The sequence below is a fragment of the Pelmatolapia mariae genome, linkage group LG6 (assembly GCF_036321145.2).
Source record: "Pelmatolapia mariae isolate MD_Pm_ZW linkage group LG6, Pm_UMD_F_2, whole genome shotgun sequence".
NCBI classification, from domain to species: Eukaryota; Metazoa; Chordata; class Actinopteri; order Cichliformes; family Cichlidae; genus Pelmatolapia; species Pelmatolapia mariae.
This window is the reverse complement of record NC_086232.1, coordinates 20,088,727-20,115,854: the sequence shown is the minus strand read 5'-3', so window position 1 is coordinate 20,115,854 and position 27,128 is coordinate 20,088,727. Positions and strand designations below refer to the sequence as shown.

The 27,128-nt window shown below is 41.4% G+C and overlaps 1 protein-coding gene across 3 annotated transcripts in view; it reads left to right on the top strand.

The window, feature by feature from the left end:
- Positions 1-23,531, top strand: part of cntln (centlein, centrosomal protein) — an 87,994-nt gene extending 64,463 nt beyond the window's left edge. For all 3 annotated transcript variants that reach the window (XM_063476151.1, XM_063476152.1, XM_063476150.1), the window contains 3 exons: positions 5,611-5,808; positions 11,319-11,393; positions 22,749-23,531. In XM_063476151.1, coding sequence (XP_063332221.1) covers positions 5,611-5,808; positions 11,319-11,393; positions 22,749-22,859 — 384 coding nt within the window. In that variant the 3' untranslated portion in view covers positions 22,860-23,531. The remainder of the gene's footprint in view (positions 1-5,610; positions 5,809-11,318; positions 11,394-22,748) is intronic.
- Positions 23,532-27,128: the final 3,597 nt, after the last annotated feature.

Below are 27,128 nucleotides of genomic sequence, written 5' to 3'. Positions count from 1 at the left end.
TTAATTTTGAGGATATGGTACACTGATCCATGTAAATATTAAAAAGAACTGCATCAGTGTCGGCTCTTTGTTGAAACATAGACCCGCTGGAAGCAGATGACATGAGTGTGTGCCGAATGTTGATTGGTTGACCATTGTTGCCAGTATAGAGCAGGGAGCGGTGGCGTACATCAACGGGAGCAGAATAACTGTTTTAAAAACTTTAAAGATCAAAAAACACAGCATGGAAAGCACAGAAAGTGGCTGCAGTGGACACTTTTCATTGTTTTTAACACCTGACTTCACTTCAGCTCTTCTATGTTATGATTTTGATATCTCTGTGGCTGGCTGGCGGACCAGCGACAGCACAAACAAGAGTGGCCCATAGACCCGTTGTACCACATGTTTTGTACACAGCTTCCATCTGGCAACAGATGGTTTCTGCAGGCAGACAGGCCTTCCCCGGGCTGCCAGCTGACAGTGATTGCACTACTGCTGGGGCATAAATTCCAATTCAAGGATCATCACCTGTATGCACAGCACCTGCAAAGGGGTCTCAACTGTGTGGCAATACTTACAGTTTCTCAAAAATAAGGACTTAGACAACAACATGAACAGAGGGGGCGATGTCCATGTCAAAACGACTGACTGAACAATTTCCCTGCATTAGTTAGGATCTCTATACAGGACAGGTCATCCACTTACTGAGCTTGGCTATTCATGTGACAAGATAACTATTTCACGTCTACCCTGGGATCCTATTTGATATTTAACACACTTTTCTAGTCTCTAGCACCTGCAGACTAACAAATGTTTTATGCTAGGCCAGTCATTAGCACTTCTGAGAAACAACAGAGAACAATATATCAACATAAACTGTTGATAACGTACAAATGAGTGTGCTGGATGCACACAAGGAGGAAAATATGATGGAGACCTTTTGCTTAAATATGACTAGCAAATGCATCATAATTACAAGAAAAGATTTGGTTATTAAAATCTCTTGATTATAAGAAAAGAATGAAGATAAATCTGAAGCCTTCCAGTTTTTTGCCCTTGTACATGCGTACAGTGAATAACACTGTATGCGAGTGGATTGAGTCACACTTTTATTTCTTCTGCACTGGCAACGGCCATAGCTGGGGGCATTGTGTTTTCTCAGTGTCTGTCCATCCCGCCTGTTCTCGTGAGCTCGATATATCTCTTCACTTTCACTTGGAATCGAGGATGAACCGATTACATGTTGGACGTCCAAGGTCAAGGTGTATGCAGCTGGAAAAATGTCTGCAATTATTACAGTAAACGGGATGAAGTTTCACACAGATGTTTGAAAGGATGAAAACATGACTTGATGACATTTATTATTCAAAAGGTCAACGGTCACCTGCTTTCTGGAGAAACAGTTTTCTGGCCATTATTCAATTCAGTATTAACTCAGGAAAAGAGGAGGAGATTGCATCAGTACACAAGACTTGGTCAGATGCTAAATTGGTGACAATCTATGTATTTAGTTCGATTTTGAAACCTTCAACACGCCAACTTAGCTGTTAATAGAATAGAATAGAATAGAATAATCCTTTAATTGTCCCACAAGGGGAAATTTGGGTGTAACAGCAGCAAGAAAGACACATATACAAACAAACAGTACACAAGACACAGAACAGATACATACACAATTTTTACATATTTACATCAAGGACAATGGTTACCAAAAACAGAGTACTGTACCGTTATTAAATTAAATAAAATTAAATACAGATAAGAGGATGACATGTTAACATTAACAATAGATTAATGGGATAGGAAGAAAATCCTTCAGCACTTATTTATATAGTAATATTTATTGATCCCAGATTCAAAGATTTCAGGGCAGAGTCTGGGATCTCCATGGACTACCCCTGGTGTAATGCTTTGCTTGTGGGGAAAGATGCCTATTGTTTGTATTCAGAAGAACACCTGTCAAGGATTCAACCCAAGAACTAACTAAAACTGGTGAGCTGATTAGCAGAGCATCGTGGTATAAAACTCATACTTGTTGAAAATAAAACAAACCACTCGAGATAGTTGAGGTTTCTACTGGATTCCTCTCTATTCAGTTATTCTGGGCATTTTCAGTTGGAAGAATACCCACAATACCCTGCTGGAATTGGAGACCCCACTTGGCCCAGAAAGGCCTCGGAAAGTTCCAAGACCAGAAAAACCGTTAACACTACCTTACTTGGCCTGATGACATCACCACATCCAGTGTCAGAAGATGGATGAATAAAACTGGAACATTGCGTCAGTGCAGGCCACCTCTCTAAGAATACTGCATGCCCACTGGGAACAGGCACCATTGTCTTTGTCTAGACCTAATCCATCACCTTGAGGTGTGTTTCAGTGTTTGTGTCAGTCTATGTGTGTGTCTGCCAGAGACTGATAAAGACTACCCATCAGTTCTGTTCAGCTGACGTCTGTCTGTCAAAGGAAGAAAGGGCTTGCCAGAGATTGATAGCGGTGCAGTATTTTTGCACACACATAAATCTCGTGCAAGATTATTGCCACAGTTCAGTTGCAATTTTGTATCGTTTTTGTCCTTACAAGCAAGAAAAACAGAATTTTTAACTTTTTCTTCCCATTTTTGCAAACTGTGATTTACGCAGCTAAGCCTTCATCCTTTCCTCTTGTGTAAATTTACTGCCTACACACACATACACATTCGTGTAGTGCAGAAGACCTGCCTGCATGCAAAGAGAAGTTGCATCACATGCAAAAGCTTGCACATATAGATGTGCATAAAAATACAGTTCATGCTTGTGTTACTCGTCTCCTCCATTCCCATAACCCCGAGCTGTTGGGGCCATTGTGGTGTTGTTGAGGATTCACATCATTGTTTGTCTCCCCCTGGCTCTTGTGATCCCCTATAAGAACACCAAGCCCTTTGATTGGACTGCCTGACGTCCGGAGGAGATTTACTCTTGTCATGTATTGATCAGGACCGGAGGGCTGCACATGTGTGTGAGAGTGTGTGTGTGTGTATAGATGTGTCTGTTTGTGCCTTTATGAGCTTGTTTTTTTTTGTTCTTTGTACCTGTGCAATGTGTGTGTGTCTGCGTGTGCCTGTGTGTATGTGTGTGTGTGTGTGTGTGTGTGTGTGTGTGTGTGTGTGTGTGTGTGTGTGTGTGTGTGTGTGTGTGTGTATATTTCTTTATTGTGTGCCAGCAAACCCTTTTGGCCCCTGTGCACGCCCCAGGCTGTAAGCACTGCTCTTGAACTGCTAAACAGTGGCCCTGCATGTAGTGACTGCTCCACAATACACAAACACAGAGGAGTTTTTTCTCTTGCAGAGTACAAAAAGTACAATTTTTGGCCAGTCATCCCTACATCCCCTATTTTTTTTAATATAGATATGGGTTTTTTTTAATTACTTTAAAATGCTGTCAGGCTCAGATATGCAGGAAATCAAAACAATTAATAAAAAGAGTAATGAGAGCCACATATGACTTTCATATTCTGTGAAACAGACTTCCGCAACCTCATTCAGGCTCATAGGGTATGTAATAAACTGCTAAACAGCAGTTGCTATTATCAGTGGGTAGATGATCCAACAAAATTAGAGCATTTCTCCTCTTGCTCTGTTCTTTTTATTTATAAAGGGCCCATTGTGTGCTCATGTGTGTAAATGCTAATTCAGTGGTAGTTTATTATCAAAGAGGATATCTTTTAGCTGCTCATTTGATCCACATCTCCATGCCCTGATCCTCGTCCTGTCTAAATTGGCCCTCTGGCCATACTGTTTGTGGTACTCGCCAGGCTAAGACCTCTTAATAAACACACACACACACATTTTTCCATCTGTGTATTTCAAAAGCTTGTATGTGTGAACGCTTGCATTCGCCAGTCCCAGCCATCTCTCCCAGAGTCAAAATGAGTGATAAAGTCACCCCTTAATCTCCTTCTGGATGATTCCACACACAATATTTACGGCAATTGAATTTAACCCTTGACTAATGAGTGAATGTCTGTTGGGCTGTAAATATAAGAATAGGATGTCCAATTGTTGGTTAATGAGCTACATATTCCCTAAGGCTGAATAGAGCTAAGATGACCTAAATGAACTGAAGCTGGCTTCCTTAATAACTAGTGTTTATGTCTTCTGTTCATCATCTTGAATATTTATATCCATATGAAAGTAGAAGCAATTGTGACGGCACAGAGGTACAGGGGTTAACACGGTGTTAAGACCTGCGATATACTGGCAGCCTATCCAGTATATCACAGAGCTACTCCGCCTCTCTCCGTGTGACAGCTGGGATAGGCTCCAGCCTCCGAGCGACCCTAAATTGGATAAGCAATTAAGAGGATGGGTGGATGAATGGATGGATGCTTGTGAAAATAATTCACTAATGCTGCATGTTGAAGTTTAATCAAGACTTTGTCACACTGTTTTCTAGAAGTGCAACTGGTGAATCTGTACTGACACCTCACACTTTCACTTTTTAACTTTTCCCCGAAACATTTAAACTTCGTTTTTTTCACTTGAATGAATTTACTACATTATGATCTTCCTTAAAGACATCCCCTTTATATTTCTGAATGTTCAGTGTTTTGCTAATAGACCAGAAGCATTATGTCAACTGCAAGCCTTTAACTACTCTCTCAGCAGTCTCCAGCAGGGACCACTTCTGGTTTTGTAAACTGCACCTGGTGCACCTGTGTAAAATTAAGACGGAGAAGTGGAGATTTTTTGCGCAATTCAGCGCTGCTCATGTGTGATTACCAGTGTTACTTTAAAGCCCTTGAGTGTTTTCTGTGTTTGTACTTAGGTTTGTGTCGGTGTACGTGCCCCGCGCTTCTTGTTTGCCTGCTTGTGTTTTCTGCCGTCCAAGAGGAAGTTGTACTTTGTGTTTCTTTTTTATTTTGTTTTGTGTACTGCAAGTTCTCCTGTCTCTAGCTTTCCCTCATCTGACCATCTATTCCAAGGTCAGCTTTTCAGCGGGCTTACAAGGGAATGATACAGAAGATTATTGCCTCGATCAATAAGCTCAAAATGAAGCAAAGGGGAGTTTACTTTATTGACTTTCTCGTGTACAGTGGCAGTTTTAACATTTAATTGTCTCTCTGTATTTAGAGCAAACTCCCATTTAGTGCCCGACAACTGTGCCATCGCAGGCCTTCCTCGTCTCGCTTGCCTTTCACTTGGGCACCATTTGAAACAGCCCTTCATAGCTTAATTATTAACAGTGTTATGCTGCCCTGTTGTACTGTGAGACATTCAGAAAGCAAATAAATAAATGAATGGCTGTATTTTCAGTAGCTCCCTGTCTTTCTCTCTCTGATGCATGATTCTCTGTCTGTGGAGAATTTAGCAAAACTTGGGGTGCGTTTGATATCAAAGCTCTGTTCCCTCAGCTTTCAATCGACAGGGCAACAAACCCTCAGGTCCACATTCCTACAGGGGAGCGTGAGGCGAAACCGAAGAGAATCTGAGTGTGTCAAACTCAATATTCCTCCATAATGTACTAGGCCTCTCTGGCGCATGCTTGATCAATTTCATTTATTCATCTGCCAGGCAGAGCTATCCCTCTTGTTTTTCTACATCCATTTCATCATCCTCTTCTTTTTTTATTCCTTTTTCTCCTCCCCCTTCAGGCCCTGGCCAGTGAAATACTTTTAGACGTTCAAGAGGTCAAGCAGCAGTTGATGAAGAGGAGGAGGTTGAGGCAGGCCAACTCTGTGGCAGCAAAGGGCGGCCTCTCAGCCAAGTCTATGATCAAAGCCAAGTCCATTGCTGCCTCCATCCTCAATATGTCAGAGAATGATCTCGCAGACATAATGGAAACTGATCAGGTAAGCCCAGGAGACTGTGTTCACGATTATATACAAATTCTAAGTTAAAGAATTATATCAAGTTTAGGATTGATTAAGCCCAGGGCATTCAGCATACCTATGATAGATTTTTTTAATGCTGTAAAATTTTGAAACATCCTCAAAGTTTTTTTTTGTTTCTGTGCATGTGCACCATGGATTGGCAAAGACAGTATGGCATTAATATTGACTTTGGCTTTGGGTATCTTCTTTGTCAAGTAAAGCAAAATTAGTGTCAAAGAGCTACTTTGCTCTGTCTGCTGGGAACAGAAACTATAGATTGGCATCAGTCTGAAAAGAAGGAAAGAGGAGAGAAGTAGGTGCCATCTCATTTCATTTCATTTCATTGTCGAACAGTGTTTAACCTTCCTGGAAATGTCTGCTTGTGTCTGACCTCCTCTCATTGATGATCCTGGACAACTTTTTTTAAAAAATGCGCAGAGGCATGTCACTAATAAGTTGGGAAGTAACAGTGCCAAAGCGAAGACTCTATGTTTAAAGTGAGTGTTCAATCCAGGCAAGATCAAAAACCTGTCAACTCCTGCAGCACATATCAACTTGATATAAGATTTAATAATGGCACAAGCTGAGTGCGTACAACTTTTTACCCCTCCTTTCAGGTAAAAGCAGTCATTGAACAGAAAATTCCTTGTTATTGAGTGTTGTCGGTTTTCAGAAGTCTTCCAGACTCTTTTACAACTTGGTGGGCCATCGCTCCACCATAGATCACACCCAGCCATGTCATCAATTAGCAGCCCTATGTTACAATCAGCCTCACATCCCTGGGGACTTCCTCCCATCTATCACAAGATGAGAGAGGGCGCAGCAGACACTTACTCACACTTGAAACCAATTTTAGCCCTTTGCTGCACAGCTCCACCCAAGAGATGAAAGGGAACAGTTTCTCACTTGACAAACAGTCCCTTTCACCAAAGCTTTAACCTCTATTGGTAAAATCACTCTTTTTCTCTTCACCACCTGTTTTTTTCCACTGCATTTTATTAGTGATGGTTTATTAGGATCTACTTGGTGCCTTAACACTGGTTTGTTTACCCCTTGTGTCTGTGTTTATTAAAGGATGTAAAAGGTTAAAACTTAGTTTTTACTGTTAAAATTCAAAAGAAAGACTACAGTATAATGTAGTCTGTTGTTCACTTGGGATAGCAGGTACAGTTGCTGGAAAAAAGTTTGTGAACCCTTTCTGCTTAAATATGGCCCAAATAACCATCCAGTCTCATTCCCTTTTAACTCATAAAACTAGACAAAGACAGCCCCATTAAAGAGATGAAAAGAAACTATTAGACTCAGGAAAAAGGTACCCAATATTACATTTGTACAAGGGAAAAATTACACAGATCTCAGGAATTTGTAGGCTGTAATGATAATCAGGTGTTTCTATTTAAAGAACAGGGAGTTGTTGTTTATGTTTATCATGCTACAAAATGATCTTTAAATAGGGACATAAGCGATCCATAACCGGGCTGCCTTTGTGCAAATGAATTCAACACCACCAGGAGTGGTTGACCAACAAATCATTCCAAGAGGAAGCCTTGTAACAGTCTAGGAGGTCACAAAGGATCCCAGGGTAACTTCTAAGCAACTAAATGCCTCATTAGTTCAACATTGGTTCATAAAAGAGTTCATGAGTGTACCGCCAAGAGAACTCTAAACAGTAATGATGTGCATGACAGGGCTTCAAGGAAAAGGTAACCGCTCTCAGTCTAAATATTTTGTTCGCCTGCCAGAAAGCTGGTTTCACTATGTTTTCTAGAAAGATGAGGCCAAAATAGAAGTTATTTAAATGCGAATGATGTTCAGAGAGAAGAAAATGCAGAATTCCAGTGTAATCTCTGAAATGCGGCGATTGTGGTTTGGACCTGCTTCACTGCATCTGGGCCAGGATGGCAGAACATCATTGATGGAGCGATGAGTTTTGAAATAAATCAGCAAATTTTAAAGGAAAATGTCAGGACATCTAAATCTCAAGAGAAAGTGGGTCATGCAGGAAGACAGCAGCCCCTCAGCACACAAGTCATCCCAGCAAAGAATAGCCAAAAAAGAATAAAAATGATTTTTGGATTGAACATGTCAAAGTTCTGTCTTTTATTGAACAGAACCTCAAGTAGAAAGTTCATTTGGGCAAACATGAGTGAGGCAATGAGCAAAAGTTCCTCCAAGCTATTGTTCAAGAATGATCAGGATTTTTTATTTTCATTGCGTTCTGTTTTTCCACTTCTTGGAAAATTGGACTCTGTTATACAGAAAATCAGAAACCAGCAAAGTGTTCACAAACCTTTTCCTTCAGCTGTAAGCAAAATATATGCAGAAGATTCCTAACAGCTTGTGGTTATTAAAAAAAATCACTCTATATCATTATCCGCAATCTGGACTCATTTATATATGTGACAAAGTACTGACTCATGATTTATTTCTTTAGCATTTTGTACAAGCAAATGTTTCATGTTATTTGTTTCTGAAATATGCTCCTCACTCAGTAAACTCTGAGCAGCGTCTCCACAATCTTTTTAGATTGTGAGTTACTCATTGAGCTTGAGGACTGACACGATGTTACTGTATCAGGATGTCCCAGCAGTGTTCAACAAGTCCAACACATAGCAAGCGTATTCATTTATTCATTTAGTTTTGCGATACCAGTGAGCTGAATGAGAGTTCAGGCTCTGTGGGATTGCTTTTACTTCTCTTTTTTTACTTTTAAATGAGAACGCTGCATTGCCAACAGTTACTTTCTTTTAGTTTGATGTCTCTTGTCAACAATATTTCCAGAAGTTTTCAGCTTTGGAGGGCACTGGTTCTTGGTTTTGAAATCAATACATTTTTGAATTTCAAGTGTTTCAAATTTTTTAAGTGAATTATTCCTGGTTCTATTTACAATTTCAGGGGATTTGGGGAATAGATGGCCTTCTTGTAATGACCATCATCTTTTCCTATTCTTACGCATTTTCTGTTCTCTGGAGAAATAATCTTTGTTCACTTGTTTCTGCCTTAAAATTGTCAGTGAGCGCGTTCGTCGCTGTATACACAAATGCGAGTTTTAACTCGGCTGTGCAAAGAAGACACATAAATAACGAAGATGGAGAAATGCTCAGTTCAGATGGACTGAGGTGAGCTGAAAAAAACTCTCAAAATCAAAATCTGAGCTAAAAATTGTCTGGCTTGTTATCACTACAAAAGCCAGCACCTTTGATTGTATGGGAGCACATTAGTGCAAATGGAATGGGGGGACTTGCACATCTGCAAAGAACCCATTATTACTAAACATTATATACAAGTTTTGGAGAGCATATAACTGCTCTTGAATGAAGACTTTGCATGTTTTCAATGAGAAAATGCCAATCTAGTCAGTGATAAATCTGTCACCCATTCAAAGCATTTAGCTCATTATGTATCAAGGAATCCCCTGAGCTTTAAACATCAATTTTAAAATCAGCATATCAGCAAAATGTCTAGGTGTTATTGTACTGATTCTGTTATATAATATGTGGGGCTTGAGTAACGTGTAAATCATACAGTTTATACAGCATCCCATCTTTAGGAATGTTGTTTTTTCGTTTATTAATTAATATCAATATTCACTTCTTTGCTTCTTCGCTACACATAATTAAATGAAACACACTTATTCCACGCATATTTACACACTGCTGTCATCCTCAACACTCTTACTGTCCACTATCCAGTTCGCTGTGTGCAACCTCAGAAAGGCCTGAGCAGCTCCACGCTCCCTTGGCAACTTGTTGTGGAGTTAATGATCCAGATGTAATAAAGCTATAATTGCCAGGCCAGTTTGTTTTGCACCTGATATTGGATGGAGGGTCAGTGCTTTGTTATGTATTTATCAAGGGCCAGCAAGCGCCCACACATTTACACGCAAACACTTTCACACAGTGCATACATGCGTTTTACACACAGTGTTCACCTATGTTGTGAGATGTTTTAAGACAGCAGTCACAAAAGGCCTCTTTTTCTCAGTAATATAAACACACATACACACACGCTTGTTATGACCTTGCTTTCGATGTAGGTTTCTGTTTCCCAAGCATCATTCACTAATTAGGCAAAACAAGCACTATCACCAGAGACCTTATATAGGGTACCAAGCAGCTGGGGATCAACAGGAAGAGATACAGACTTGCAGACTGTTGTCATACATCCTGTGGTATGTGAATGCTCCCTGCCATCATGTCAAGGTTAGTGGGATAAAGTGTGCAGTGAAATGAAACATGTCCAGTACTAAAATATATCCTTCCAGTGCTTTCAGTAAGACAAAAACAAGGCAAGCTGCTTTGTTAAAGGAAAGCCTTGATTATCGTGAATACATAATTAAACAAAGGGCCAGCAAATACAACAGTGAAAACATCCTTTAATATACAGATAGATTTTCTGTTATCTTCCATGGTTCAAGATTTTTGTATTTATTTGTCTAAATTTAGAGGATATTTGTAATTTTAATTGTCTATAGCAATAATGTCAAATGTAAGACCCAGGGGCCAGAATCGGCCCAGCAAAGACTTCAATCCGGCCTCCTTGATGGCTTTGGAAAATATAAAGGAGGACATACATTTTTGGACTTAACTGTATTTTTACAAGTTTTTTAGATTTTCCTGTTGATAAAGACCTCTCCCATAGCCCTTCATACTACACCAAAGTAGTTAAGTAATAAATAAAAAAATACATGATTAAAAAAAAGTATAAATACAGAAAAGCCTGGGCAGTCAGCTAGCAGAACTTCTGTAATTTGACACATTTATCAAGTAGAAAAACTGAAAAACGATTGAAATTGCATAGATTCCCTTTAGTCTTTGTATAATGCAATGTGCTTTATTAGTACACAGTACATAAAGCTGAATTTATGAAAGCTTTATTTAATTAATACTGTAATTACATTGAAAGAAGAAGTAAAAAGTGGACACATAGAATTAAGATAACTCCAACTCACATGAAACAGTTTTGTACCTGTTAGAGCCATTGTGTAACTGCAGGGACGTTTTCAAACCCACACACACACGTACTCAGACTTTTCTCCTCCTGCTCTTCCTCTTGTATCCCTGCAAGCCAGCACAAGTCTCGTCACATCTTGTCCGGTGCCACTTTGGATTTGAAGAGGAAGCATAGGAAGCTCAGGAGTACGTGCTCATGGCCATGTAGTTCCTTTTCACCATGTTCATTAGCACTGCCACTCTCTTAGGTCTTTACACATGAGTAGTATGCAGAGGCATGCTGGGATACCTTGCAATAGTCTCCACAATGCTTCTTAAAGGTCCTAACTGGTGCAACTGGTGCTACATTTCTGTCCTTTGGCAACAAACGTGTTTCTTTGTAGAAACATTATACCTCAATAATGTCTGACGTGACATTTTTATACAAAATGTAAATATTCCTACAATTTAATGAAGGTTGTCGCTCAATACTTTTGATTCCTTGTCCTATGATCTCTAAAAGAAAACATTGCTGAGAATCTCCTTTTGTGTTTACAGGGGACGGCAGATTGCTCAGAGTATCCCAGAGATCAGCAGTGGCTGGCCAATGTAAACCACATTCTTCAGCAGAAGGTCAGTCTCACCTACTTGCAGTAATGATCACATAACTTGTTGTTCGTGCACAGGCAGTGCAATAGTCACAAAACAATATATTTTTGTTTTAATGTGCAAAAACACAAACGCTTGCTTTAGTCCCACTAAGATTTTAATTACCAGTCACACTTTAATCTGTTTACTTTATATAAGTAATTCGTGGTTACTGCACAGTTACTACTGTGTTCGAATAAGTCATTACCTGCAGTCCAGGCAGGCCTATTTTCAGTATTGGTTGCACAGGGAATTAAAAAGACATTGCAGAAATGTACTTGCTAATATGGTCTAACATAACAAACAAGTACATGATTTATTTCAACAGAAAGGCAATTATGTATTTTCCCAACCAAAGCAAGTTTGTTTTCCAGCCAGCTATCAATCCATTTCCTTAACCCCTTATCTAATTCATGATCACTAAGGGGCTGTATCCCAGCTGACACTGGGCAAGAGGTAGGGTAGTACTAGTAGTAATTATTTAGTTATTATTTGCAAGAGCTTGTTTTGTCAGTGGGGTTAGGTTAACTGGTGATTCAAAATTGCGCATAGGTGTGAATGTGAGTGTGAATGGGTGTGTGTGTGCGTTGGCAGTGTGATAAATTATTGGCCTGTCCAGATGTACCCTGTCCCTCGTCCTATGGTGGTTCCAGCCCCCCACCACCCTGAATTGGATGGCTGGCTGGATGGACTGTGTCTCCATGTTCGTGAGTTTCATGGATGGATCGGATTGGATGAGATAACAGAGCTGTAGGTTGCTGTTGACCTACAGTAAGTTGAGCTTTCTTTGCCATACTGAAGCAGGAAATTCTATCAAATATATGTAATATCTGGTCCTAGCTGACTTTGTTACTATATAGTTGTTTGGGATGAATCAGCAGCAGCAGCAGCAGTGAGAGGAAAAGGAAACAACAAATGCTCGTTTAAAGACACCCAAAGAGTGAGCAGGATGATTTTGCTGTAAAAATTCCTCTCTTCCAAACATCACAGATGTTCTGTTTAGAATTTTTGAGTTTTGATAAAAACTTAGGGTATTTTTTTAACATGTAATATGTTCACTGTGTAAGAGATTCAAATAGTTTCATTTCAGTGCATTTGTGCATCATAGTTTTTGCTTCATTTTTGTTTGTTTTTAATAAAAGCTGTGTCAGATAATTAGAGATATCCAGGCCCTCAGGTGTGTCCAAACTTTTGGCTGGCACTGTATATGTTTTTGAACAATGAAGAAATCTATTTATTTATTTATTTATTGACTAAGGCATTTTATTTATTTATCTATGATTAAGTGGATGTTTTGGTGTCTACGTTACAGTTTGGTTTAGCCAAATGTGGCGTTGTTACTTGTCAGTCTTCAGTGCTTGAAAAACAAAAATTGGCCACCAAATACAGTAAGTGGAGGATTTTGTTCCCACCCCAACGATCCTGCTCAGCCTCTGAAAAAAAAAAAGACAATAATGCAAAAGATAAACAAAGAAAAGCAACTAGATTGTGGCTGTGTTGGAGTCTTTGTGTGCACACAGCCACTCATCTGTGAGTGCTCTGCTGGAGCTTTGCTCGAGTGCTGTCAACGTCTGCTCGCTGTGATATGTGTATGATTGAGAGTGTCGAGTATGTGTGTGTGTCTTGTCTGTGTTCTTGTCAGCGGCTGCCGCAGGCACTCATGCGTCGCCTCCGCACCACGACACACACCAGACACTGTTCTCTTGTTCCCCAGATCTTCTTCTGACCTTTCCACCTTCCTCTCCCCCTCCCACACTAACACACACACAACACTCTACTGAATCCATGTTTTTCCCTTCTAGCTGGACAGCTCTCAGTCCCTGTTCTCTCTCTCTGCCATCCTCCACTGTCCCGCATTCTTCACACTCTCTCTCTCTCTCTCTCTCTCTCTCTCTCTCTCTCTCTCTCTGGCTCAGACCCCGAGGCAGCTTGTTAGTGGGGAACTAAATATTGATTTGGCGGGCCTGTCGATGCCGGGAGAATGAGCTAGTGTCCACCAGAGACCTCGGCACCGGCAGCCTGCTATCGACGTTTTCCGTGGGCAGAACAGGGATGGTGGGGGGGGGCTGGAGTTGGTGTGCAGAGTGGAGGAGGAGAAAAGCGGAGTATGACAAGGCTGAGACTCGCCCCCAGGTCCCTGTGGGGACCACTGGGACCACCGCAGTCATCCCCCTTCACTGAAACAGACTTTTTCTATCCCCTTTCAAGTCCATCTTGTTCTGTTTTTTTTTTTTTGCTCTTTGTTTGTTCATTTTTTTTTTTTTTTTTTTTTTTTTTTTTTCTTCTCGGCTCGATCATGTGGTTTCTTCTCGCTGTCTGGTTTTTAAAAGCATATTGTCATATCAAGTGGACACCAGGCTCTGTCTTTGCCTTTCTCTTTCATATTTCTATATTTTTTTGGGCGGCTGGTGGGACATCTTGCATGCCAACAGATCAGGGGTTTTTCATAAGCAGATCTCTTAATTTATGTGTTTAAGACCGCTGTGATATCAGGCCTACGCTAAGTGAAGGCTGCTGCCGAGAAGCCAACATTTTCTAGTGAGTGCATACACTTCAAGAACTCCAGTAAAGTACCCCCTTGGTTTCTCGACTCTCTGTCACAGCTTATGAAAGGCTCACCAAGCAGAACATCTGTGAAGTGGAATGGCCTGGGCTGTCACCCTGTCTGTGATACTAATAACACACTCCCCTAATAGCGATATGATCTTACCCGGAGCAGTACTCATACACACTTCCTCGAATAAAAAGACACAGAGACAGAAATAGACCCAGTGAAAGGAAAGATGAGAGAGATCCATGTCCTTAACTGGCTGGCTGTCACCAGAAGAGGATGAGGATATGTCCATCTGTGTGTATGTGTGTGTGTGTGTGTGTATATTCGTGTGTGCACCACACTCACGACAGCCTCATCTTGTCACTGTCAGTGCTTAATGGAGCTGCCAGTGGGACAGCACTTTATTATCTCAGTGGCCCTGTCAATGGCAAACCCATCACTCATTCTGTGTGTGTGTGTGTGTGTGTGTGTGTGTGTGTGTGTGTGTCTGTGTGGATACGAAGATAGGTATCTATGTGTGCGTCTTTGTCTGTGTGTGGGCCATTGTTTACAATCACTGTCATGCACTGCCACATGTCAACGTAACAAGAAAGAGAGGCGTGGGCAGTACGCTAACAAACTCTGTGTTGCAGACCTGATGATATGTGATGGTGTATGTGTTGAGGTTACTGCTCCCTTCATGCCATAGAAGTGCCATAGATTTCTGGAGCCCCCTCACCCCTGCCCCACATGTCCACTCAAAACAAAATGAAACATTGCGTTCATTTTCTCGTCTCTCACCTCCACTGGTGAGTTAATGAAATCAAACCCTGCGCCTCTCAGTAGAGAGCCACCGTAAGCGGCGCTCCATAGCCAGAATCAAGGGACGATGCTGTCTAATAATCATGAGCAGGCCAGGGGGTGTGCTATATGGCTCCACCTCAACCTACCATGAATAAGGCCAGCGGTGAAGATGGAGTGTCCATGTGGGCCATGGGGTCCAGGTACCGGCCCGGGGAAGCATTGATTTAATTGCCTTTGGTTTATTTGTGGAGTCCTAATTATTGACTGGAGGTAGAATTTAATGGACCAAGTCTTTATGAAGACAGGGAAATGACTGCCTTCTGCTGCTGGCCAATAATGAACAGGAGCAGCATGTGCATGCAAGCGTGTGCACATGCACGCGAGCACACACGTTCCCTCCAGATCATTTTTCAGACTCATTTTGTATACACACACACCTATCTGAAGCCTCATGACAGCATAATAACATTTAAAAAGTCATTGACTCTGTTGATTTCTTTATGAGAGGACAGTGGTTTGGTTTACTGGTATGGGGTGGCGCTGAGGGCCTGCTAATATTTACCTCACAATCACACCCAAGGGAGACGTACAAGCATCACTTCTTATCAGCCTCCGAGCTATAACAAGCAGGTGAACATTACATTAAGACAGTGGTAGAGACAAGCCAGACCAATCAGGACTGGACTTGTTATAAAACATCAAAGGCGTTTATGGATGGTCTCTAAGGCTGAAATAATTCCTGTAATTTCAAACCTGTATCAAACTTTAGGGAGGGTTTCCTGTAGCCCATTTCTACAGTGGTAAATAGTGTTAAATAGCACTTTTTTCATGTCATTTCTTATAAAGGCTTCACACTATATTGGTATTTCTATGAGGCGTTACATCATTAACCCTTGGTTTTAAAAATATCTGTGGTTCTGTTTCCATGCACTCTGAAACTTTTCTGTTGTTGGTGGTGCTGTGAGAGTGAGGAGCATTGTGTTGTGTTGTGTGGCTCATTATGCCTCTGTAATGACAAGGAACAGCCCTGAGTCCCACACTTCTCTCTGAAGGAAAGTGGCTCTAATTAAGCTCCAATTAATGACTGAGCTAATTAAATCAGACACTCTTTTTGGTCCCTGTAAGTATGTTTGTATGTGTGTGGAGGGGACTTGAGTTGAGACTTTGTACTGTAAATGCGTCACTGAAACAGTGAAGGGGTTCCCAGGAGGAGACTAATATTATTGTTGTTAGTATCAGAGTGCTCTGTGAGTTTTCTGGCCTATTCAGCCTGCGTTTCAGATAAAAAGAAACTGCAGATGCAGCTTCTTGCTGATGTTCCTTAGCCATTAATGGGTTGGGTGATTAAAGCTGTTGAATTTGCACTACATGAACAACAAGTATTGGGCCACATCTCTTAATCTTTCAGTTCACGTGTTACCGAGCAAGTAGCCATACAGTTACGACACATTTGTGAAAGAATGGGTCATTTTCAATAACATCTCAATCTCATTCAGTAACTGCACAGTTCCACAATTCTTCCGGCATTAACATCAGCACAAAACTGCGTGCCGGGAATTTTGTGGCATGGGATGCCTTGGTCGAGGGCGTCCGCTAGGTTTAATTTGCAGATGGCTGCTACTCTTGTCCAGATAACAGAGCAGGGGTGTTGAACAGAAGGTCCAGAGGCCAGAATCTGCCTGGTTAAAGACTCCCATCTTGCCCCATGATGACTCAACAAAGAGTACATAGATGTAGAACTTTTAAATGCATTTTCATAACTTTTACAGTGGGTTCGCAGAAAAAATGAACTTTTCTTTGAATGAATAAAAATGTTATATTTTATAATTGTGGGACGGTCTGGACAATGAAATGCCAGAACGTTTTCTGTAAGTTTGCATGTTTGTCATGTAGTTTCACTGGTCCAGCCCACTTAAGTACTCAATTTTAGTTAAAGTTGAGGGGCAAGGTGAAAAAAGATTTCTTGAAGCCTTTTTGGTGCTTTAAAAGTTACTGATTGTATCCAAGGGCGATTTAGTCTGCTAATGGGCACAGTAGACTAACGGGGCAGTTGTTCTGCTCATTTCTAACTGTACCCCAGTAGCTTGCATTATTTACAGTTTATCCTCTGTCTGAAAGAAGGTATTTTAGTTCTTCTCCTATTAGGACAACTCTCCTTTAAGCCAGCTCTGTTTGACTGCTGCTGGTCATCTCAGGTACACACCAGAGATGTGTACCTGAGATTACCATATTAAAGATATACACTCTCAATGACATCACACAAAGCCAATTGTAGAAATAATCTCTTTAGATAAGGATTCACAGCAATTATTTTATCTCATTATTGAATAATAATGAGTCCACAATCGGTAATGGTGTATGTATTAAAGAAAATACGTAAAAGCGTAATCAGAAACTTTTAAGTTAATATAGAAAAATTATCTACACTGAACTGATGGCTAGATGCGTTGCATTCCCTCTGAACCCACACTAGAAGCTGGTAAGTCTTAGCAGCTTTTTATTTTGTGACAGCTTGCTGCCAGCACAGCCACTTTTCCTGACTGCAACTCCTTCCCAGTGCATTACCTTGACCGATGAGCCATAACTGTTACATAGCATGTTCTGGGTTTCTGAATTCCACCTAAAGGTTGCATCTCTTTTGTATGGATATCACCTTTCTATATTTATACCCCAATCATGCCTGAATCACCTAATTTTCACACCTAATGAATATGAACCTGAAACAAAGACCGGGTGCTTTCCTGTGTTTAATCTAGGGTGTATTTAGGTCAGATCCCTAACAAATGCATGTTGCGCTCTGAAATGATGTTTGCAAACAACGTATCAAGAAAAGGAGAGATTTTTAATTACAGTATTTGTGGCCCCAAGTGTCCAATTCCCTTTCATATCAGTCTCCAGTGGCCTAAAGGGGAGAAAAGCGAGGGATCTGCTATGCTGCTGGGGTAGGTAATTACGAAGGAGAGCAAGAGAATAGGCTCGTCGGTGCTTTAGTGATTTTCTTACCTGAGCCCCTCTTTGCAAATGTGACATATTCATTATTGGAGATAATCAAATGCAAGTACGGTGCCTTTGTGCTTTTTTTAATCTATTTATCATGTTGTTGTTGTTGTTATTCCCCCGTTTGATAAATTTGATTTTCAAACAAAAGTGAGAAGATCAGAGATCAAAGAGCTGTTTCCACCCCCCCTCTGTTATAAAACTACTGTAACTACTTCTCCCTTACCTTGACTAGTGGCCTAGATTGGAGATGACTCACTAGCCAGAGACAAAGATGTACAGCAGGTTTCCCTTCACACCCCAAGAAAGCCTATCATAGCACTCCTTTATTTATTTATTTATTTATTTAACACTCGGCTCATATCAGTAGTGTACACTGGCTTTATTATGTATAAACGTACAAACTGAATGAAAGTTTTGGTTTTTACAGCTGCCAATGTGCAAACTCCTTGAAGATTTTTCAAGGACCTAAATGTTGTTTGTATAGCAGAGTACTGGAGTTCAGTGGCAACATCTACATTATTAAATATACATGACTATTGCAGTTACATTGACAATAGCTCGTGAATAACTAAGAACCCTCCTTGCTAAGGTCCTCTTGTATTTCTTTTTAGGCTCTGTAAGCCTCGTTTCCCTCCACATTTCTATTCATTTAGATATCCAGCCATCTGACACAATCTCTGAAACCAAATTGGGCCCTTGGAAATAATTGTGTTAACCCATTCCGAGGGAGAAGACAAAAGAGGTGGAATGATTGATCTTTTATTTTTAAAAAAAGTTTTTGTGTAATGCCACTACCAGACCAGCGTCGCTGGAGTGCGGAAACTTTGAGCTGCTTGTTGCCTTGAGGTGTGCCCCAGGCTATAGCATAGCAGTGTCATTTAATTGGCTCATAAAAACACCTTTTGCTTGCAGCCCCTGTCCTTGTCCACACACACTCACACACGTATACCCACACAAACTTGTCAGTGTCAGTGGCTTTGCACGTCAGTTCACTCCTGAAACATGTTCATGAAATCATACCTAGACAAAAGGTCGGCTCTGCAGGGCCTGTTGAATAGTAATGGATGCAAGTTAGCATGGCTTAATGCTACAGTAGCTATTTTAGTGTTGCCAAAGGGGACAGGGCCTCTTGCAAAACAGCCGTTGTGTTGCTGGTGCTTGCTAGCTCCGCCAAAGGGGACAGGGGCCCAGCTAAATCAACTGTAGCATAACATTAGTGCCAGTTCTTAACACCGCCTTAAGCAGCCCAGGGGATCCAGCCAGAGCAGCTGCATCACAGCTTACCTCCAACCATCCTGCAGGGTATCAGTCCCGAGCTAATGTGGCAGTCAGATGAAAGAGAATGATAGTGCTGCTTGTCCCATTTGTGAGCACTTGTGTTTTCTTGTGTCAGAATCTGCTAGTGTAAGAAACAATCAAATTTAAGGCATTTTCATTGAAATTGAATATCAGCTAAGAGACAAATTTGCACAATACACACACACACACACTTCATTGCATTAACACTCAAAAAGCTTTATAATCCTGTTGATGGTTTTTGTGTACCTACTAGTGTTTATACAGAATCTGTTCCTTGAATTTCTCATGAGTTCAAATGGGTAATGCCTTGTTTTAAGGGGTGATACATGTGATGAGTGGCAGAAAGGTTCACGGTGTCCTTTGTTTTCCTTTTTGTTCCTGTCTGAGAAAAGGACTGCCAAAAATAAGTTTTTAAAATGAAGGAATTGAAAGCACATTGAGTTTGTTGCATACATTCAGCATCTTTTTTAGGCCTAAATCTCACTTAATGTTAGGTTTATCTAGATCATGTTTACCTGTTAGTGTTGTTTACTCATATTCCCACATCGGGACTTTTAATGATCCAGTCTCCCACTTTGCTATCCCACAGAGCCCCGTGTTGTGGCTGTGTCTCTATTTTAGTGCGTTTGTTTGCATAGTTAGTGGCTCTAAGTGCAATTAGCTTATTAAGAAATGTGCGTGTGTGTGAGTGTGTGTGTGTGAAACAGAGAGAGTGAGCTCTCTCTGGAGGACAGAGGCAGAGGGAGATGTCTCAGCAGTTACTTCAGTGTAGTGGTTCTCTGAGGAGTTATGCTGTGTGTTTGAAGCATCCAGTGCTGCTGGAACTGACTCCCCAGTGCACGCGTGCACAAGTGCACACTCACACACACTTTCTCACATACTTCCTGGCACATACGGCCTTGTGTTCCCTGATTCTTTTACCTTTAATGAAGAAGAGAAGGTGTCAAGGGGCAGGAGAACTGCGTGTGTGTGTATATTTGAGTTTCTAATGCGCACTCTCCAGCTGTATTTGAAACTGAGTACTAAAAGTTTTAAACTACGTTTTAGTACCATTTTTAATCCCAGCATCATCTGCAAACTGTCACCATCTTGGTGACCACATATGGATCAGTGGGTGGGAGCTATCAGCTAATACTGACAGGCTTAGCTAGCAAATTCTATCCTTATACTGTATACTTGCAACACAGACACCTGAACATTAGCCCAAAGTAACACACAAATAAAGTACTAGACTGTAACTCAACACTGAAGCACAGATATTGCTATTAAATTTGTTGTATTATTACTTTAAAATCCTCCAAAAAGCACAACACTGCAAGCACAGTGACATGGCACAACATAGAGCCACCTTGACAGGACAAAACTCAGCTGTACATCTGCACATACTGGATAAAGGTCACTGAGGCCATCGATGTCAGTGATGTAATGATGTAATCGATGTAATGAACATCATTCAACAGAGGTGGTGACTTACGACACCAGCTGTCAGCCACCTACAATGCAGTCTTGACATCCTGAATCAAGTACCTTAACCCCCACTCACCTGTGTCAGGTGACCTCAATTTAAAAAAAAAAAAAAAAAAGAAGGTGTCAAAGTTGTTTCACCCAAAACCTCTGGTGGTAATGACCCATGTCTTTTTTCACACTGTGGCTCATGATTAATAGTGGGTCACCAACCACCTCCTAAGGGACAGCCCCCACTACGGATTAGTTAAATGCTCTCCACCTTTAGGTTTTAGAACTGAAAAAGCTTCATGGATAAGAGGTGAAAGGTCTTCTGCAAACTTAAAGAAGTCCAGTCACTTTACTCTTTAGCTCTTAAGAAAGTAAAGAAGCCCAGTTTTTGAATGAATTAGTAGATGTGACCTATCAGACAGCTAGCAACTACAACTACCTATGTCAGCACTCACACACATTTATAAGGAGCCTGAGTGCTGACATACAGTCCATAGAGTTGTAACCGAGAGAAAAAATAAACAAATAAGGGTTTAACATGGGAATCAATGGAGCTTCACTTTGGCACCAGCCTCAAGTGGTGCTCAGAACAACCTCAACTTCATTTTTTAAACCTGGAGGTTTCTCTGTTACTGTTTGCTTAATCAAGATCATATTTTACAGTTTTTTCTTCGATACACTTTCTGCTTCTGTGTGTAGTTCGAGGGCTCTTGTTTTCACATTCTCTTTTATGAAATAAGTCAAAGAATCCCTGGTATTGCTGTTCACATCTGTCCTGTCCCCTTCTCACTTTATGCTATGGGACTTGGTAAATTGGTCAGGGAAATATCATGCTTCCCTTGCTTACAAAATGTGCCTATAAAAAGCATTGCATAACTTAAGGGGAATATGTATGGGTGAGCCGGTGCACATTCAAATCAAATCCTCCGGTCAATGAGGAAGAAAAACAAAATTACCCAGTACTCTGAGGAGGAACCTGCCAATTCTTTGTTTTCACATATATGAATTAGTCAGCATCAGCTCTCATCCTTTCCTCTTCCTGATATAGATTCAATCCAGTGACGCACACAAAAAGCAATACTTTAAATTTTTACCATTGGTGCTAATTATGCCTAGAGGCAAAATAAGGAAAAAAGGGATAAAGTTAAGCTTCTGGGAAAATGTATTGTCTCTTTGAAAACAAGACTGTGGGTGGCGTTTTTTTTACAGTTACAGGATAGATTTATTGTTTCACTACTCACAAGAAACATTAATCCTGTTCATTTTTTTTAATGTAGCACCAAATCACAACAACAGTCACCTCAAGGGGCTTTATATTGTTAGGTAACGATCCTACAGTAATACAGAGAGAACCTCAACAATCATACAATCAGACCCCCTTTGAGCAAGCGATTGGCAACAGTGGGTTGGAAAAACTCCCTTTTAACAGAAAGAAACCTCCGGCAGAACCAGGCTCAGGGAGGGGCGACCATCTGCCCTGACTGTTCGAGGAAAAATGACATTCCAAAAATTAAACCAATACTGGTTCGTCTCACAATTAGGCACTTTCTGTCACTCAAACGTGTAGATATACTGATTTTTAACGTGTGGTTTTATTGTTTGTTTATTGTTTATTGTAGTATTATGTTAAAAAATATATATATTTCCATGAAGTTTTTCCTGTCCACAGTGGACAGTCATGTATTGGGGAAAATGTTCAGGATCAATGTTGGGATACCATACCTCTGCTGGTGTGGACGGGAAAAAACGGCAGAGCTGTTTAAGTTGACATGTGAATGTTTTTTACAGCTGGCTTGAAAAAAACATGAACTTTTGCCTAATACTCAGGTATCGTGCATTCTCACTGGTCAAAAATGGAAGTTTAATAAAAGTGAGCTGTGGAGTTGGGCTACTGCTGTGTAGGCTGCTTTGTGATTTACTTTATCTCAAAGTGGCTGTTCCCTGAGAAGTTTCACAAATCCTGAGGCCCCGTTTTGGCTTCTCTCATTTCATAAAACAGCAAACAGGCTGCCAGGTGTAAAAAAAAAAAAAAAAATATATATATATATATATATATATATATATATATATATATATATATATATATATATATATATATATATATATATATATACATAGCTGGATAGATATATGAAAAAATCTGATTTTATTTTTTAATACTCATGCTTTTGTGCGTGTTTTCCTCATTTTCTCTTCCCCTTCTACCGCCACCCCCACACCCTTTTTTCTGTGCTTCCCCTCCCCTGCAGATCCCCTCTGCCGGCCAGCTAATGGAGGCTGTGCGCGTGAAGATGAAGGAGAGGAAAGTGCTGACAGAAGAGCTGGCCACGCTCGCAACACCAGTCAGCGAAAAAGCCTGACTCCCTGGGCTGAGGCTGGGAAAACTGTCATCCTCTTCTTTTCCTCCCTCCCTTCTTCTCTCCCTCCTCAGCTCCTACTCGGTGGGAGCCGGGCTGAGCCAAGCTGGGCCGGGGCAGCAGAACCAATATTTGTGAGAAAAGCGCTGTCGACTCACTCTGGGCCACTGGCTCAACGCAGCACCCCAGCTTTTGTAAATGAGCCCTCGACATCTGTGTTAGCACTCACTGCACTATGTCTATCAGACAGGGCCCTTTACTGCCAAGCTAATTTACAGTGCAGCCACTCTCCTCCGCTCTCAACGCAGACCTGGGGTGATAAGGCAAATGCTTACTCTAATGTTTAAATTACACTTTTTGAAACTTTCTTTTACCCCTTTCCCTCTAATTTATTTGGCACCTCAAGAACTTTTAGGTTGCAGGGACTTGACCTACGCATGCCTAGTCGACACTTTAGGAAAGTCCAAAGCAAGAGAGAGCAGAATATTCACTGCAAGGAGCTCCAGAGTGTATTACCCTCAGATCCAGTTCAGTGATTGAAGCCTCATCTGTTCCATTTATGAAATGCACTGCGAGTATTTATTTCTGAAGGAGATTGTTAAAGCTTCTAATCTTTTATTTTGTTATGTAATTATGTTAAGTATTGCTTGATTTTTTTTACCATTTTGTTTAATAAACATTTACTTAATTTCCAAAATAAAAGCCCTTTTAACTTCTAAAGACTGCCTTTTTGCGATGGTCGCTGTCGTTTGCTTTGCTGTGCTCTCGTACTTTGCTTGTTCTGGCAGTTCAAAGGACTGTCAGTCAGAGTGTGATGGTGACTGAGGATGCTCTGCTGGACTGCGGGGTTCTCGCACCTCTCTTATGATTGACAGCTGCCTGTTGGCATGGTTCCTGTCTGTAACAAGTGGCCCCTGCTGCTGACATCATTAGTAAGGGTCGGGATGAGCACACACACGCACACACACAGAGCCGTGGTGCACAAGAGGCGTGGTTCCATCCTTGACACAGCTACCTCCATTTCCTTTTATCTGTTTCCCTTGTCCTCCCTCTCTTATTATTCATTTTGAATATTAAACCACGATCCAGGTCTCTGTCCTTGAGTTTGCATCCCACTCAGGAGACCCACACGCCTCCTTTGAAATTGCTTCTTTTTTTCCCTTTTTTTTGAATAACCACTTTCCTCCTTTCTTTTTATTATGTGTAATAAACAGTGGCACGAAGGATCCTCCGTTCAAGAATTAAAAAGAAATAATTCCACTTTTTAATCCCCCCCACCAACCCCCCACCTCCTTCTCAAATATATGCTAATGATGTCGTTTTCCTTTATCTTTTTATAATAAAGGATTAGGCCAGGACTGTCTCTAGCTGCAACTCGGGGACCAATTTAGCTGGGATCCAGGAGAGACAAACCCTAGTGGTTAATTACCATTCATTAACATAGTTTGCATCTTTTCTTCTTCTCCAATACCCATGGGCAGGCTATTGTCAATATTTGTCCCATATAAATTTCTTCACTCTCTTTTCCTGTCACTGTCCTCCAGCGTAATGCGGCTAATGACAAACATTAATAACTCAGAGAAATCCGGTGGCACCGTGGGTAAAGAAAAGCAAAACATCACAGAGACCCCCTCTTGCATGGCCCCGCCCTACCCCTCCACTGTCTGTCTCTATTTCTCTCTTTTCCTCGTAGCGTGTAATGCACAGTCAACATATTTGCTCACCGAAACCCGCCATCCGGCCTCGGCTGACGCACTCGCACTATTTCTGTGACATATTCAAATGCGGGCCCCCTCAGCTGGTACTCCCTCGGGTTTAATTAACCTGGCCTTGCCTCTGACGCTCCCTCAGTGAAGATGTTAAAATGATCTTGAAAACACCCTTCAAATAACCACCACCACCCCCCATCCAATGCGCACACACACACACACGCTCATTTCTTCCACTAGGCGCTGTGTATGATTCATCTCCCCTTTTCTTTCTCCCTCCTCTGTGTAGGAATGGTGTGCCATACTCTTCTTCTCTTTCACTCTCTCCTTGTCTTCCACCCTTCTTTTCTTGTACAGCTCTCATTAAGAGAGGTTTCCTGTGGGAATTACTTTGATCAGTAGTTCCAAATGCAAAGTTTTTCTCCCTTCCCCTTTTATTCATTCCAACACAATCGCGGTGTCATTTTCACTCTATCTTTATCTCTTTCCCTCCCTGCTCTTTTTAAATCCAACTTTCATGTATATTTTCTTTCCACTGATTTCCTACAGGAGATCGTTCCTGGAGGGATAGAGGAGGGTTAGGGTTACAGGTTGGCTTTGGGGTTCATCGAGGATTTCTGTGCATGTGTGTTGTTTGTCCCAGGGCTTTCTTTCTGGTACTTTTAAGTTCCCTTTGTCTGGTGAGTCTGTGCCACTTGGGTGGGAAGGCGGGTAGACCTAAGTACAAAGAAAAGTAACGTGCAAACTGAGAATTTCTTCTGCCTCCATCTGATACACAATTAGTCCTTGCCGATCTCGTCAGCCAGCTGTGGAGCGAACAGAAAATAGCCTCTGGTGATTTCCTTTACTTCGCTGACACAGTTTCACACCCCAGCTATTGCTGCCAATACATCAGACTGCTTTGATTTTTGCCGGCACAGGCGCTTGGCACAGTCTAAAATAACAAGGTGCTTGTGACATACAGCCAAATGTGTTTTCAACAAATGTATAATGCAGCATGTTTACAGTTGTTCATTGTGTTAGTCCTCCGTGTTTGATCCACAGAGAGATAGTTCACTAATAAAAAGGTAGATGGGGTTTACAGGGCGTATGACACAAATCGCGCCACATCTCAGCCTAATAGTAATTTCTGTTAAAACTCTCAGACTAGGCTTGTCATATATCCATATATAATGTTCTTTTAATGTTGCATCATATGGCACCTTACAAAGAAGAAAAAGGAAAAAATTCTCAGTGTGTCCTGATGCACGTGTGCTGTGTGTACAGCCTCATTGATCTTCACTTGAACAAGTCCCTTATCCTTCTCTTCTGTGCTCCAGACATGAAACAGCAGCAGATTATGGGTGGATGCGGCCCGCCGTGGGAAGCTAGGGAGCAGATAAAAAGGCAAGCCACTCCTGGGAATAAAGCTATGTTTTGATGCTGTGTGATGAAGCAGAGCCACAGGGTGAGAGGAAGGGGAAAGTTACAGAATCCATCTATCTAATATGTAGTGTATATACTGTATATCCTGTATTTTTTTTTTGTGGTATTTCTCCCTCCCCGTCATTTGGCTGCTCCACCGTAGCCGAGCTCTTCCAGCACTTTTATTGTTCTTTGACACTCGCACTTTCTCTGTCCCCAGTGGACTGTCCTGAGCTTTGTTCACGGCAGCTGTCTCTCTAAAGCCATGGCCAAAGCTTCTGCCGTGAAAAAAGAGAGAGGAAAAAGGAGGGGAATGAGACAGGGGTTGATCCCATCTCTAATCCACCTACTCTTACAGCACAGGACCGAAGCCGCTGTCCTCGAACATACCTCAGAGAGAAGTGGCTCTTCAGTGAGATTCCCTGAACCCTCTGGTGTCCTTTTGATTAGTGTGGGATGTTGCCTCAAATGACGTTGAAAATATTCTTGATATTTCATATCAAAGTGTACTATATGTCTAATTTGTCAGACATTTCCACCTTTAAACGTGCCAGTTTTTTGTCCTGAGGTTTCTACCTCTTCAGTCAGCCCACTGTTTGTTACGCCATTTTTCCACGTGTATCAAAACATTACCAGTCTTCATTTATCCTCTGTTACAAAATAGGCATCCATCCTTTGTTTTCTGCTCCAGCATATATAATAACACCTTAGTCTAAGGTGTACAGCCCCTCAAAGCACCTCTCCACCTTGACTAACTTTTCCAAGCGCTCATTAGCGGACTGGCTGAAGTTTGGAGGGTATGAAGCAGGCTGGCAGATTACCCCCTGTAAAGTAGCACACCTCAGGTAATCACACTAATGAATTCTAGCACCACCACCACCCCTACTCATACACCCCTTGTTCCTTTCTCTATTTCCCTTTACTTACTTTCTCCCTTTCTTCCACAGTGGCGGGTCGGTGCACGAAGTGCCAAACAACAAAGTGTTTGTTTGCATAATATTAGCTCTGCGCACTCGCATGCAGTGGCGGGGGCCTGACTGCAGGACTGACTGGAGGCTTCCCATGAACACAGGTGGAGCAGGGCGAGCATCACTGGGACCAATTAGAGCAGAGCACAGGTATATTAGCATGTTTGAGTGGAGCGAGATGACGTGGGGAT